The sequence below is a fragment of the Aptenodytes forsteri genome, unplaced genomic scaffold, assembly GCF_000699145.1.
Source record: "Aptenodytes forsteri isolate BGI_AS27 unplaced genomic scaffold, ASM69914v1 Scaffold388, whole genome shotgun sequence".
Taxonomy (NCBI): Eukaryota; Metazoa; Chordata; class Aves; order Sphenisciformes; family Spheniscidae; genus Aptenodytes; species Aptenodytes forsteri.
In genome coordinates, this window is record NW_008795433.1 from 116,517 (window position 1) to 131,863 (window position 15,347).

A 15,347-nucleotide genomic window follows, 5' to 3' on the forward strand; every position below is an offset into this window, starting at 1 on the left:
GAGCGGCGGCGCTCAGGGAAGGTCTCCCTTTGCGCGGCCGCAGGCGCCTGGAGCGAAGGGGTGGTGGATCACTTTCTGAGGTTGCAGCGCATCAGAGCGAGAGACGGGGCGGCCATCAGGTGGTTCCACGCCGCGAACAGCAAGGCCCGAGCCGGGGAGGCCGCGAGAAGTAAGTGTGAGCCGCAGCCGGCCTGCCCTGCCTCGGGGTGGCCGCCTCAGCGTTAACGTTGAGGGTTGACGGAGGGAGGGGGCCTGGTCGTGCTGTGAGGCGCTCCCGGTTTGTCATCTGGGCAAGGCTCCCGGTGTCTGGCTGTCCCAGCGAACCACCCGTCCGGCATCACGAAGGCCAGCAGGACAAGGTTTGGAGGTGGAGGTGGTACCCTTTTATTAGACAAACTCGTTTAGTTATGAGAAGACAACCAGCTTCCATGCGTGCGGGCCCTCTGTCAGGTCAGACCTTCAGATTAACAAAGCCCTTCATCACCTACCAGCAGACCAGAGCCATGGTTAAGGAGTCTTCTGGTTTCATGCACTCGAGCTAAGCTTGTCTGGAGTGTTCCTCAGTTCATATGTTTGCACAGCGGAACGCAAAAGCTTCTGCTGCAGGTAAAACTGTTTTCTCTGATGTGGTTGTACTGAGGTTAGACCGCAGCTCCCTGATGCGCCAGCCTGGGCAGCAGTGGTCAAGTTGTCCCTATTCTTTCCTGTTTGATCTCATGGTAGGTCACCCTTTCCATTGTGCTGACGCTTCTGTTTGTGGATCTGCTCTGGAAAAGAGAAAATGGAAATTACCTGATTAAAAGTCCGTCCCTCCCTCCCTCCCTCCCTCCCTCCCTCCATCCAATGAGGTTCGGTATCAGCGCTATTAAAAGGGCAGCAGGCAGTGGAGCAAAACCTCACAGGAAACTACCGTAGCTCTCAAGCTGGCTTTGCCCCAGGTGCCTGCCCATTTTAGCAGCAGCTGCAGTGCTGTGAGGATAGGTGTTTGTGACGGCTTTGTCAGGGCTATACTGCAAAACTGGTCCCGTCTTTCTGAAACAGTTAAGGATTTCCAGGTAGTTTTGGCCCTATATGGATGGATCTTGGATCTTGTCCGATAGGATGAGAGGAAATGGCCTCAAGTTGCGCCAGGGGAGGTTTAGATTGGACGTGAGGAAAAATTTCTTTCCTGAAAGAGTGGTTAAACATTGGAACAGGCTGCCCAGGGAAGTGGTGGAGTCCCCATCCCTGGAGGTATTTAAAAGATACGTAGATGTGGTGCTTAGGGACATGGTTTAGTGGGCATGGTGGTGTTGGGTCGACGGTTGGACTTGATGATCTTAGAGGTCTTTTCCAACCTTAATGATTCTATGATCTTCTTCTAGGTCTTTTTAGGACAGTTTGAAATTGTGTAATGTTGTAACACTCTGGGTAATATTTCTTGGATTCTACAGGAAAGTTTTATTACTGCTTTTCCCCCCTATTTTGTTCAAGATGATTAAAGTATTTCAGGTTATTTGTGAGCAGTTTATTTCAGTGAATTTTAATTTCATTTATGTGAATATTGGGGAAATACGTAATTTATTTATGTAATTTTAAATGGAATTGATTTTATTGACTGTATAATTATTATTATTATTATATTTTTTATTATTATTTCAGCCTAAGTAACTATATATTGAATTCTCTGCAAAGCTGGTAGCATTGCCCAGACGCTCAGATGTTTCTCTTTATAGAAAGCTGTTTTCAAGAGCTTGCAGCATTCCTAAGATTTCCACTCACTTGTCTTGCGTTTCAGCTACCATTTTCCTGGCAGGTGTTGCTGGCTGGCTGACTTTTTTTTAAAGTTCTGGCTGAGGTGGGTTGGTCATTTTTGAGAATGAGACAAGGGGAGTAGCTCAGTCTCTGCCGATGATAAAATCTTCCGGTCACTTTTTCTCTAAAAGGCTTTGTCTGGAACCCTGTTTTAAGAGGGAAAGATTTGAAATTTAGCAAGAGTGGGTTCACATTTTGGATATTCATTTTGCTGTTCCTCTGAAAAAAACATGATTACTTGGCCAAATGTATCTAAAAAATAAATTTTCATGTGCTTGTAGATTTCTAAAGAGTTTAGTGACTAAAGTACCCAGAGAAATGCATCTCTTGCTTCACAGACAGCAACTCATACTGGGTGATCTTTGTGGAGTAAGTGTGCACAGTCCCATGTAGAAACACTTGCCCTGTAATTGTCACTCTGAAGCAGACACTGGAAGTATTGGATCTGCTTCTGTTAGAGCATTCATTTTTCTAAATCAACAGGTGATGTTCACATGATAGAGGCAGATGTTCTTCTTCGTGGTGGCAAGGGAGGAGATGGAGACCCTATCATGGCTCATCCACCTGAAACAGACAGTGACAACACATTGCAGGAATGGCTAGAAGAGATTGTCAACACAAATAAAGGCATCAAGCTGGATTTTAAGAGGTATCTCAAGTCAAAAAGATTTTAAATTGTTTGCGTTCTTACTAATTAACAATTTTACAGGTAGTGCTAACTATCTTTTGGTGACGGTAGACCAAACTTTTTCTTACTGTGCAATTTAGTGTAATGCATTCCTTCCTGAACAGAAAATGAGGAAACATGATCAGTATTACTAAATGCATTGCTAGAATAAAAGCTTTAGAAGTGTTTTGAACTACAAATAATGATTTCATATTCAGTGAATTAGTTACTGAGTTGCTATTGAGCAAAGTTTTCCCATTGGGAAAACTGAAACGATAGCGCCTATTTGGAAAGCTCCTATCAGTTTTCTGCTTGTGCAAAGAAACTGGGAAAGACAGCCTTCCGACTGGGAAGCCAGACAGTGGCTCCCAGGCTGCAAATGGGGCTGAGCCCCCTGGGTCTCTCTGCCTGGCAGCACAGAGGTCTCTCCGGCTGTCACCCAGCTTTCGTGGTGTCATTCTCTTCCATGGAAGGGGAATGAAAGTGTCAAGGTTTTTCAAGGAGCTTCTGAAAAGCTTGCTGAAAAGCCAGCTCCTCTTCCAGGTCTGCTGAAGTTCATAATAATTTAGAAATGTCATCCCATACCAGCATGAATATCTTTATTTTCGCAGAGCTTTCCCCTCCCCACCCCCTGAAGGAGAGGAATACTGTTTCCTGATCAGCTCCAATACTAACAATGTATCGGGGATGTCTCAATTCAAGAATTAGGTGTATCCCTTTGAATATCTGATCTCCTACTACTTATGATGTGGTGTTAGATTTCTTCAGCATGGTTTGTAATACAAAAAAGTTGTCTTGCTTTTTGTGTGGTAAGGTGCATGTATATTGAAGTAAATTCAGTTTCCTTGGCCTAACTTATTAATTAAATTTTCAGAGGTTCATTTAGAATTTTAACCATTAGCTGTTTCATTGTCTTTAATGGAAAATACACCTGAAAGCCTCAAGAGAGATTGCCTTGAAAAGTTTGAAATGGGGTTCAAAGTGAGCTGTGATTTTCAGACATACACCTCTGCAACTCCTAACTTTAGCTTTGTCTGAATTTGCATGTACAATGTCTATTTTTGCAGCAGATGGAGAATCCACCTCCGCATTAAAAAGAGCTTAATCAATGCCTAAGTATGCTATAGAAATGCAAAAAAAAAAGCTAGATAGTTGTAAAATGTGATTTGTACCTGTTGTTCTGTTTATTGCAATCACAGTTTTCATGTGAAAGTTCATGAAAATACAAAAGATGTGGGCAGGCTAAGTTGTTTTACTGTTACAGAATCTGTAAACGTCTGGCCGGACAGAGAAGGGAAAGGACAAGAGAAGTAGGCATTTGTTTGGGTTTGTTTGTTGGGTTTGGGTTTGTTGAGGTTTTTTTCACTTCAATTATTGTTTAATTTCAAAACATCTACCTCTTAGTTTTCCACAAGGAATTTCCAGCCAAGTGCAGTGATTTAAAAAAGCTTTTAAAATTATGTTGCATTAAAAAAGTCTAATTGTATAAAAGCATTTGAAAAGTACAAGCACACAGTGCGGATATAGTCAAATGAGTGATAACAGAAATTGATGTTCTTTTGGATAATATTTCTTTGAATACCATTGCTGAAGTTTTGAAGATTATTTCAACAGTGCTTAAAAAGAAATATTTTGTATATTTCTACTCTGTCAGCTTGATTGACTACATAATCACATTTCCTGCTGGCTTTATCTACAGGAATGAATGTATTCTGCAAAAGGACTTCAGAGTCCTGCTTCAAAAATGCCAGAGTCAGTCAACATGGAGTCAGCAACACGTTTGAATTTTCCAAATGCTGTGCAATAAAAACAGTGTTCTTGGGGGAGGTGGAGGGGGGTATTTCAAGAGATGTTGCTTGTACTTGTAGTAAAAAGGAGGGCATTCCACTGGCTTTGACAGTCCCTTGCATACGGGAAAATCTGAACTGTTCTGGCCTCAGACAATGTGAGAAATACTTAAGCCAATAATGTTAACTCAAGCCATCACTAGCTTTTCTCTAAGAAGAGTTGAGCTAGTACTGACTGATAGTGTTGAGTGGAATTCCTGCCACTATGCAGCTTTCTCAACAATGCAGAAGTTAAAATGTACAAAATTACTTTTCACAGGGAACAACACAGGCAGCTCGGGGGACAATTTTTGGCTTTAGAGCTAACCTAATGTAACGGCTGGCTGCCATTCCTATTTTTGGCCACAAATCCTGACACGATTCGTCTGACCTCATCATGAACCAGGTTAGGGAATAACTTGGTACAGAACCATCCCTACAAAACAATGAGAATAGTTGTTTACCGGTTTATGTCCCTGAACGCACACACTGCTGCTAAGGCAAGCATCAGCACTGGTGTAAGAGGCTGGAGATAAACAGCTAGGAACTGGGAAGATGTGGTAGCAGTTAACCATCATCTGTGGTGTTCAAACAGGAACCCGTGCAGCATGTAGCCTGTGGTTTATATCCGTGTAAGCTGGAGCGGTTGTGGTCCTCTCCTTGCTCTTCACAGTGCCTTCTCTTCCCCTTCCTTTTCCTGGTGCTCCTGTGACACCCGGAGGGACCAGTTTAGGATGTTGAACAGGGAAACTCACCCTGCAGAACAATATGAAGAATTTTCTGTTGGCTCAGCTCTGCATCAGGTCACTGCAAGATTTTGAGGAAAAGCTAGAAGATGGCTTATTCAGAGGTTTTCACGACTCGCGGGAGAAAACACAGGTCCTTGCAATTAGTAAGGAAATCACAACTCTGACCATAATGATTTTAAATTCCTGAGTGTTATATAATGAGTGTTAGTTAATTTGCTGTGAGAGAAAAAATACACATTTTCTTGGCATTCATTCCTTTTCCCCATTATTCCACATTTCTTTTCCTTCCACAATACTGCTGTTTAGAAAGTTTTGGTAGGATGGAGAAAGGTTATTGTTTGCCTTCTAATTATGCTTTTTCTTTTGATTTGAGCGAACAGTGAGAATATGCAACTTAAGATATTTTGTTAAATGCTTAAAAGTGGTGCCGCATTGGTTGCTTAAGTGACTACGTCTCATACTTAATAATTAGCTGTAGGATGAAGATCTGATGGGCAGACTTCTTCATGCTGCCACTACTATGCCGCACTTTTGAGCTGTGGGAACAACCACTACAAAGGTGGTAGAGCCTGCAGTGGCTTCCTTAATTAAAATCCTTCCTAAGAGTTCAATAACATCCAAGTCTTAACAGGTCAGGAGTTAGAAGAGCCGTCAGTTAAGAGCCATGAAGCAGTTCATATTGGGCAGCAGGGAGACAAGAGGTTTACGCTACTTTACACCAGCAGTAATAGTCACCTTATGGTGGAAGGGGTCTTCAGCATTTGCTCTCTGGCTTACAGGGACAGTTTCATTAACATACCCATCTATATATGTACTGTACATTCCCGTCTTCAGTCAGAGTGAGGTGTCTCATCTCACCCATGGTTATTGGTACAGTCTAGAAGCCGTACGGCCTTCCTTGGAGCTTCTTGAACACGTGAAGCAGCATTTGAGGCGACCCGTTTGGATCAATGCAGACATCCTACCAGGACCTAATGGAAATAATACTGTAGTGGATGCAAAAGAGTTCCTCGACACTGTCACTTCATGTTTCCCAAATGTAACCTTATCGCTGGGATGGACAACTGGCTGGCACCCTGGGAAACACAATAAAGGTAAAGATAGCCGATTTAATACCTACACTGCATAGTCTATTTTCTTCAAATTGACTTCATAATTGATTCAAAGTAAGTTATATGCCACCTGGTCAGTTTGAAAATAATAGTGAACGTAAGAAGAATTATTGTCTTTGTTGGTGTACATTTGGTAGTGTTTTTTAGCAATTAGTTCAAAGTTTGAGTTGTAGCAGAACTGTATAAAAAAAATGATGCTTTTGTTGTTAAACAGTATTTTGTTCTTCAACTCATTCGCACGTATTGAGGAATTTTTGGGGACAAACTGCTTCCGCCCTGTTTCACGTAGTCTGCTCCCCAAATCCTAGGAGGATTGGTTTCGTAATCGGAATTCTGGCATGTTTCATGAAGAAAAATACATTAGCTGGAAATTTAAAACCCTATCAATGTGCTTTTGCAGTAGATAACTGAAATCAAATTGTAGGTCAACATTGTTTTTAACATTTCATTTCTGTTGAATAATGGAATTTTTGCAATAAATTTTCCAATTAGCCATTATTTTAGGGGCCTTTTCACAGGCATCCTCTCATAATTCTCGTAGCTGCTTTGTTAGGGTGTTTTACTCCAGTGCATATGCATTTGTGTGCAGTAGCGCAGTCCCCACCAATATCATCTGTGACCACAACGGCAAATTTATACACCATTCCAATTGCTAATTATTCATTAGCAAGATTTAGTGTTGTGTTATGAGGATTTTGTTGCATGTTAGACAGTAATTTTATTAAACTGTATAGTACTTTCTCCAAAGTACTTTCAGCGCAGTAAAAAGTTGCTGGAAATATGTATTGGAAATACTGTACTGAGTAACCTTTTTCAATAAATGTAACTTTTCCTCCATTCTAAATTTCAGTTTATGGTGATGCTAATTAAGGGTAGACTGTAAGACATGAGAAAAACAGCTTATTTGACTGATTTCAACTGAAAGTTGCTGTTTGCCCAACAAAACCTTTTTTTTTTAAAGATTTGGTGCTTTTTTAGTCTTTCCAGTCACTACATTGTATATGAGTAATTGAGAAAAATATATCAACTGTTGTTATTGAAGTTAAGACTTTCATAGCCTGTAGAAATAAAAGAACAGTTAAATACCATTTTAAATAGCTCCAGTGCTTGTAAAAATCTCAATGGCAGGCACTTCAAGTGTTTTAGATTGCTTGATTTTAGCATTTTTTAGCACAAAATGTTTTACATGCTTCATTTGTGTGTAACTCCAGTCCTACTGGATTCATTCAATTTTTTTTTCTAAATTTTTCATAATGTTTTTGTTTTTAAAGGGTCACTGTCGAGTTAAAACTAGTCCGTATTGAAGTCAGTGGCAGCAGTGTTTTTTAGAGAAAGGGCAAAAGTACAATTTCCTGGACATTAAAAAATGTCACATTCTGTAGCTATATGTAAAATAACACTGCAGTTACTGGAAATAAAGATTTTCAAAATAAGTTTATTTTTCCACGTTAGTATTGCCTTTCTGCTCTGGGACAATGACATTTTTTATTTATAATCATTTGGCGATTTCATTTTAGAATTACGTGATTTTCACAAAACCCATATTTGCTCCTGTTTTGTCTTACAACCTAACCATTCTATAAATCGTTGTGTCTTTATTTTGATAGAGATTGTATTTTTGAAGAATTCTTTTTAATCAAATGGTCTTTACTGTAGGCTATGATTGGATGATGGTGAGAGAAATGGCTCAGATATGCAATACACTTTCCCAGCCTGTAACTTTCCCTGTGAGAGCAGCATTAGTACGACAGTCAATATCTGAGCTGTGTTGGTTAATCCAACAGTCGGATAGGTAAGTTTGAGGGCCTTTATTTTTAGCTGTATTTATAATAAAGACTTCATAATAAAGGCACATATTTGTTTATATTAAGTATAGCACATTTATGTGTATATACTTACCCCAATTACATTGAAAATATTTTTTCTTCTGATTTATTCCTTCAGTTCTTTAATTCCTTCAGTTCTTAAACTGTTTTGTCTCACAGAAGTGGTCACTATTAATTTCCTTAAAATAATAACATTATTATAAAAAGCCTCTTTCATTACCTATAATAAATAATTTTAAATCTTGAGTAGGTTTGTAATCCAGTTCCACTATAAACATTTCATGAGACTAATATAGCTAAATAGACTAAATAGTTTGATGTTGCAATTTGGAATTAATTCATTTTAAATACTTATATTTTATATATACTTTTTATTGGATTCAATGTTTATATTTTCTGTAGTAATGTCACTTAAAAACATGAAAGGTCATTTTTAGATTGGAAGTCAGCAAGTTTGCTACGAAGCTAGTTAATTTTGCTTAGGTACTTGAAATACAGGCAGTAGTTTCCAAACACTGACTTACATTTTCTTTTAAAAATTGATCGTACAAACCCATAACAATTTCATTAAAAAAATATTTGCTTGTAATAGAATGAGAATGAAACCTGCTTCATTCATATTGTCATTTACTCATCGTTTTCACCTACTCTGCCTACCTACACTTTAATAAAGTTGTTCCTTAAGCACCAACCAAGGTCAAAGCCCAAGACAGAAAATTTAAGACAGTCACTTGTCTGGAAAATTTCTAAGTAATTAGAAACAACAGGATGGACAAATAAAGTGTTGTTATTCTTGTTTACACTAGAGAATCAAGAGAGAAATTAGAATTAAACATTTTAAACTGGGAAATTAATTTCAAAGTATTGTTAAGTTAAGAATATGTCTTGTGAATTGTGCCATTCTCAAATATATCCTCACTGGATACAAGCATTATTACCACTGAATCATTAGGGTTTTCTCCTTTACCTCAGCATAAAAATCCTTATTTTTTTAGTGGCATGATCAGAAGACAGAAATTCCTGAGTTTTGCTGACATACAACTAAATTCTGATTTACCTATATTTTAGATTAATACAGTTTTAATAAACAAAGGGAAGAAGAAGTATTTGTCGTGTGGAGGTTGTGGAGGGTAATGCTTTTAACTTTAAATGATACTTTGAAGTTTGGGGTTTTTTTAAGTTATAATAAAGTGTGCAATTAATGAGAAAAGTGTATGTGATGCAGTACAGAAGATACATTCAGTTAATCAGTTGGCATTACTACACATCAGTTAGGTGACAAAACATAGAGTATGAAAATCACCTACGACTGAGATTGCTTCATATTTTCTGTTCTACTGCTCTGCTTTTAACTATTTATTACTTCGTCAAACTTTCAATGCTCAGCCTGGTAAATTTCTTTGCTGGATATCTGCCTAAGATTTTTTATTTTACTCATTGCTAGGTTTGGCAGAACAGTTCACACAAGGACCAGGCTACAGATAAATTGTTCTGGGTGGTGTAGGATTGTCCATCTTAATTTTGCAGTCCTCCTTGGGAAGTTCTAGCAAGTTTAGCTTTAGGAGAAAGAAATTGAAGTTTGACTGGAGCCAAATTGTGTGAGTTACCTCCATAATGAGGAAAAAGAAAATGTGGCAAAGGAATAGACCTCTGCAAATTTTAGTTTGCATGTGTCAAATAGAGGTTTATTTGAAGACTATCAGTCGTATCCTTCAGATAGTCAGTCCGTACCAAGCATTCCGTGCGCCCTGTGTGCCAATTAGGATGTGTTTGAGGATGCCTGTTTCTGGGGTAGCATTTTGATCCAGCAATTGCTTTTTCCGGTAACTGGAAGTCACCGTGGTAACAAGAAGATTGGAGAGACTCTCAGTGCTCTCAGGTGTAGCACAAATGCAGGGTAAAGGGTGATGACTTGCCTGAATGTAGAGGGGTGAGGATGGCAGGGACATATAAAACTGTTAACTCTGATGGTTCATAAATTGTGGTTGTTTAACTTTGAAATCTGAAGTTTTTGGTATTTAATTACATTCCTAAAATTAAGATACCATAGTCCTGAATATTTTTAGGAGTTTATTAGTGCAATGTCTTTCTGTCTTACATGTTTTATCTTAAGATAATAACATATTCTTTTTCCTCTTTTTTCTCTTTCTCGTTTCTTTTTCCTTTTTTTTGATACAGGTACAGCCTCACTGTTTGGACAGGAAAGGAAGATGTGTATTCTGTAGAAGATTTGCTTTACATCCGAGAAAACTTTGATAAAAGTAGAGTTTATTATGACATTTTAGAGCCACAAAATTCTGAATTCAGAAAAGCCATAGGAGTAGAATAGTAAATACAAAGCAGGCAATGTCTGACCTTATAATACTTAGCCTCTTTAAACATGAAGATTTCTTGTTCAGAGAAATGCATTTTCCTTACCAAAAGAATTGTATAGAACACACCTGTGGTTATTGGAGGAGTGTTTGTATAACACTATTGAAAGGCTTCTCAAATAGAAATTTAATGCCTTCTTAATTGTCACTTACTCATCATATGCATGTTCCCTCTCATTCACCCAGTGGCGTGTGGTAAAGGCTACTCACATTACCTAAATATTCCAGTACTTCTTCCCTGCAAGCACATAAAGGGGAGAACGGCCCCAGCTGGTAGTTGTGGACCCAGGTAATTTGCTACTAACTGCTTTCATGTAAGCCAAAGTCTATGGGACACTCAATCTCCAGTAAAGCCTGTTTTCGCTTTTTATAGGGGAGGCCAAGAGTCAAGACTGTATTAAGTACAGGACTATGCAGTTCCCAAAGGGGTTATTTCATTGCAATTGATAATGTTCTCACTCCTCCTCAATAGAAGATTCTGTTTGCTAGATGTGAAGAGCGGGATCTGTGATGCTACACATTCCAGGGAGAAAGAATGGTTATTTTTACTGAATTAAAACTAACGAGGTTCTCTGCAGCGTGGTAATTTTGCGTTCCACACCATGGCTTGCCTCCATGCTTTCTGAGCCATCAGCAACGTAGCCCTCAGATTGTGGGAAGGCCGAGTTGGAGTTGTAGCTGCGCTGTAGGAGGTGCTGGGGCAAACGGAACCCCCAATATGAAGAATAATCCTGTCCTGTATGTAAAGCAGAAAGATGGATTACAGTGAGGTGCACATCAGAGACAGCATTAAAAGAGCTATAGTGGTTTGTAAGATAGAGAAGTGCTGGTGGTTCTTTCAAGAGTTATAAACTAAATTTTAAGTATAGCAGGAGTTCTGTAAAATGTTCTGCTGCAGTCTTTCTGAAAGCCAGAGGCTCTAAGAATGAAATAGCTGTACAGTGATTAGTGCTTACAGCAAAAATTGTACATTTATGTGATAGTACAGTTATTTTCTACATTCTCCTGGATTGTGCATCTTTTTAACTCTCAGAATATGATTTCAAAAATTTTCAAAAGTTGAACTTCCCTTTGAGAAAAATGGAAATCATTGCAACCCGTATCACCTGCAGGAAAAGTCCAACCAATTTAAGCATTTTTTGACTCTCTTGCTTCTGCATCCCTTAAAATGAATACATATATTGAAATCTGTGCAGATTGAAACACAAGCTGTGTATTGTTGTCTTTTGCCAAACATTACAAAGTTTTTTATTTTCACGACGACAGAGGAGATTTTGATTTCTGAATGAAAGCTGATTCTGTGAAGAGACACTACCCTGGCATCTTCTTGCCCTCCTCTTCCCATTCCTCTTGCATGCATGATTTTTTTAACTTTGATGTTTTACACAAGAGTGGACAGGCTGTAGTACTAAAGAGTTACAGCAAGTTTTGGTTCTTACAGCTTTTTTTTTATAGTATTAATACAACTGTGATAGAAAAGTTAGTTATATTTATTAATCCTAAATCTTGAAATATAGTGATTTCATGCAGTCATTAAAATTCAGGGTTCCTTGTTGTTACCTACAGCCCCTTTGCCAGGTTTATCTAATAATTGTTTTACGTTATTGAGGGGTAGAGCTTTCATCATTTTTGTCACCTCCTAAGATATACTTGGGTAAAATTAGGAAATGTTTTTCCAAATAAGGAAGAAAACTATCTAGTTGTGCTTGGAATAGTTAAACAGAGTACTTAATTTAATTTACAGAATCGGGCAATGTGAGTGGCAGTAACCATCAAAAGGTCAAGTTTGGCAGTGTGATTCCTTTTAATGAATCGGGAGGAATTATTTATTTTTTAGTTCATCATGACAACGTGATCTGATCTGAACAGATTTAACCTCTCAATTCTTTATAGCATCTGTTTCTTTGAGCTTTGCATGCATACTTTGCTATACCATGGGAGGAAGAGAGATTAACCGTTTCCTAACTGATCATGACTATGGAAAATACTTTAAATACTTCAAAGACCCTTTTCTAACCCAGATCATTTTGACTAAAACAGGTTCAGGAGCTATTGCGTGAACGGGCGTGCTAGCAGATCTGATCATGTGGTATCCTTTTCTGGATGATGACCCTTTCACCTAACTCCCCTTCAGGGAGAACAGGATATATGAATGACCAAAGCTCCAGATAAACCAAAGTTATAGACATTGCTTGGAATCTATAGTACATGCAATAAACTAGTAGGAAATAGTATAGTTCAGAGGTTTTTATTTTCTGGGATATACCATTGAACAAGAAGCACTTTGGGGACATCAGCCAGCTTTTGGAATCAAATGCAACATAGCTACATTAGCCAAAATGAGTCAGGCAGGTGTCTGAATAACAGAATTTGCTTTTGAGGGACATAAAGGAAATAGCTTGAGGACCCATCGCTGTAGCCATGTTCATTTATTGAATGAAAGGTGCCATTAAAGAGCACTGAGGTTTTTGTATTATTCTTACTGAACACTTTACTAGTTCTAGGCTTAGTCTAGATTTCTTTTCAAGATACTGCTGGTCATTCAGAAGCAGCAATACTTTCTAGCCATACATTTATTTCTAATAGATTTAAAGACGAGTATCTTGTCGTCCTTTTGTTCCACAATTTGTATAAAAGTTTAGGACTGGAATGGGCTCCTAGATCTTGTTTCAGCTCCTTGTTGCAGGCAGTTACATTTACTGACTTGAGGGATTTCATCTTTCAGTTGGCTAGGCCTTTTTGCATCTGAACTGACAGACTTTTCTGTTATCTAGAAACCTTTTTCCCACTTATCAATAACAACCTTAAGTATTAGTATTAGGAAGTAATAAACATTATCAGCAACTGCCAGAAGTATTTTTAAGGGTGCAGACATCATGGAAGGAGTATCACTGAGCAATATATGTGGTATGACAGATACACTAACAGGGATATGTAGATAAATTTAAAAGAAGACGTGATCAGGATTACCAGAAAAATTAATTAAGGTAACAAGACAGTAAAACTAGATTAAACAGAATGCTAGAAATGAACTCCATGAAGCATTCTTGCAGTGAAAGAAGGGTTTGACTATATGGTGAATTTGTTTATTCTGTATGGATCATCCTATATATCTGAATTTTTGTACATATTCTTTTTTACACGTCAATCTCTTAGTTTCCTGTGAAGTCATTTATATTGTTTATGTCAGTCTGGTCTGACTTGCACGTAAATAAATTCATTCGAATCTGTTTCTCTGTTTTCATGCCAGTCTTCATACAAACGCTCTCCTTGTAAAATAAGATGTGTTAACTGCGGGGCTGGCAATAAGGTAATAAAGGTGAGGTGAAAGCCAGTTATTTATTCTGTTGGAAGCAGGGATCTGTGGCAGTTTGATGTTATTCCAGCTGTTGCTGTCTTTTTTTGACAGTCAGTGATCTATTGCTTGTACTGAAAACTTTGTTTAGGAGCTATAAATTCTGCCACCTCTTTGTGGAATCATTTTCTCTATCAGTGTTGCTTCATGTCTGCTGATACCTTTCAGCCAGGTTTTTAGACTTAATTGTCCCTGTTACATGAAAAAAAAATGGTTGACTTTAATGGAATTAGGCATTGTTCAGGATGTCCAGGTGAGTTAATCAATTAATAAAACTTTTCTAATTTACTACAAGTGTAGTTCAAGCTTTGTATTTTTCTGTGAATTTGATGGAACTTACTAAATAGATGAAATAACTTGTTACAGAAGAGAATTGACATCATTAGTCCTGCACAACTACTCAGTAATATCCTGCAGTAACATGTGAGTATACTGATGAAAGCAAAACAGAAGCTGATTTTCTGAGGTTTTTATTGTTTAAATGTGCTGTGGAATGAAAGAGAATGCCCCCAAAGGTATGTTTTTCGAAAGCAGTTCTCCCCATCTTCATCTTCAGCATTCATTTGAAGAATTATTCGGTTTTGGCCTACTCTGACCAAAAAAAACCCCACCCCAAACCTGTCTTTTTCTTCAATTAAAACCTTCAAATTAAAGCCTTTTATGTTTTGTCAGCCAGCTGTCTGTGATCAGGCCATTTGCTAGTGTTACTACAGATTTATTTCTGCGCTGTCCATTAAACCCTACTTAATGTTTGAGTCCAAGCACTGTAAATCTGTCACTTGCGATTTTTATTGTGCTTTGTTTTGGATACTGAAGAATTTGATTCCAGCACCTGGCTCCTGCTGTCTGTTTGATACCAGCAGTGTTTGTGCAACAGCCCCGGGAAGCTGTGTTTGAACCTTCCGAGTTCCCTTGTGCAGAATCGGGTTTACACAAACCTCCACTTCTGCAGCCCACCATCAGGAATTTTTGTCATTGGTGATTTAAGAAAAACAATTTTTTGTGTTGATGCTCACAGGCATTTATTCTTTAGTTCATTTTTTGTTGCAGGGATGTCTATTTCCCCATGCAGTGTGATTCCCTGATGCCCGGGCTAATCTTCAGTGTACTAACTCGTTATATTTACTCTCAGTTTTACCAAGAGCTTTATCTATAAATCTTGTACTAACCTATGTGCAAAAGTAAGGGCTGCTAGATAACATCCAAGCCAGGGTGTTGTATTAGTCTTGAGTTCTTTGCCTCTTTTCCAGGGCTTTGGTGGATGAGTTTTGGTGTATGTCTTTGCAGTGAAGTAAGATGTTACTACCTTCTTCTACCTACTACTACTTCTGATATATCTTTTTACTGCAAATTACTGTAATTATTGTGTTACTACCCTTTTAGTAGCATGGTTGAAGAAAATACTCACTCCACACTGCAGTTACTCCAGATTGCACCGGGGTATTAAGGTCCATGTTCCCCCATACAGGAGCAGTAACTTCTGGCAGATTGGTGCAATAAGCAGCTGGGGATAACGTCTTAGACTGCCACAGCAGAGCGTATTCATTAAAAACCCATAGTAAAGAAGCATTATTTTTATTGTGCTTCCAGTAAAATTGAAGGTATTGTACTCTATTGTCTTCTGAGTTTTGAACATCTAAATTTCG

At 38.4% G+C, this 15,347-nt stretch overlaps 1 protein-coding gene across 1 annotated transcript; it reads left to right on the forward strand.

The window, feature by feature from the left end:
• The first annotated feature begins 42 nt into the window (after positions 1-42).
• FAM151B (family with sequence similarity 151 member B) lies at positions 43-13,578 on the forward strand. Its single transcript, XM_009281009.2, has 5 exons — positions 43-169; positions 2,278-2,443; positions 5,913-6,130; positions 7,805-7,940; positions 10,153-13,578. The coding sequence occupies exons 2-5, from the start codon at positions 2,289-2,291 to the stop codon at positions 10,301-10,303; spliced, it is 660 nt and encodes a 219-aa protein (XP_009279284.1). The 5' UTR covers positions 43-169; positions 2,278-2,288; the 3' UTR covers positions 10,304-13,578.
• The last annotated feature ends 1,769 nt before the right edge of the window (positions 13,579-15,347 follow it).

What these genes read in the sequence shown, in the direction of transcription:
- FAM151B (XM_009281009.2), top strand. Translation starts at nt 2,289, where the DNA reads ATGATAGAGGCAGATGTTCTTCTTCGTGGTGGCAAGGGAGGAGATGGA. An exon ending in CCCTGGGAAACACAATAAAG is followed by an intron (nt 6,131 to 7,804) that starts GTAAAGATAGCC and finishes TCTTTACTGTAG; the next exon opens with GCTATGATTGGATGATGGTG. An exon ending in TTAATCCAACAGTCGGATAG is followed by an intron (nt 7,941 to 10,152) that starts GTAAGTTTGAGG and finishes TTTTTGATACAG; the next exon opens with GTACAGCCTCACTGTTTGGA.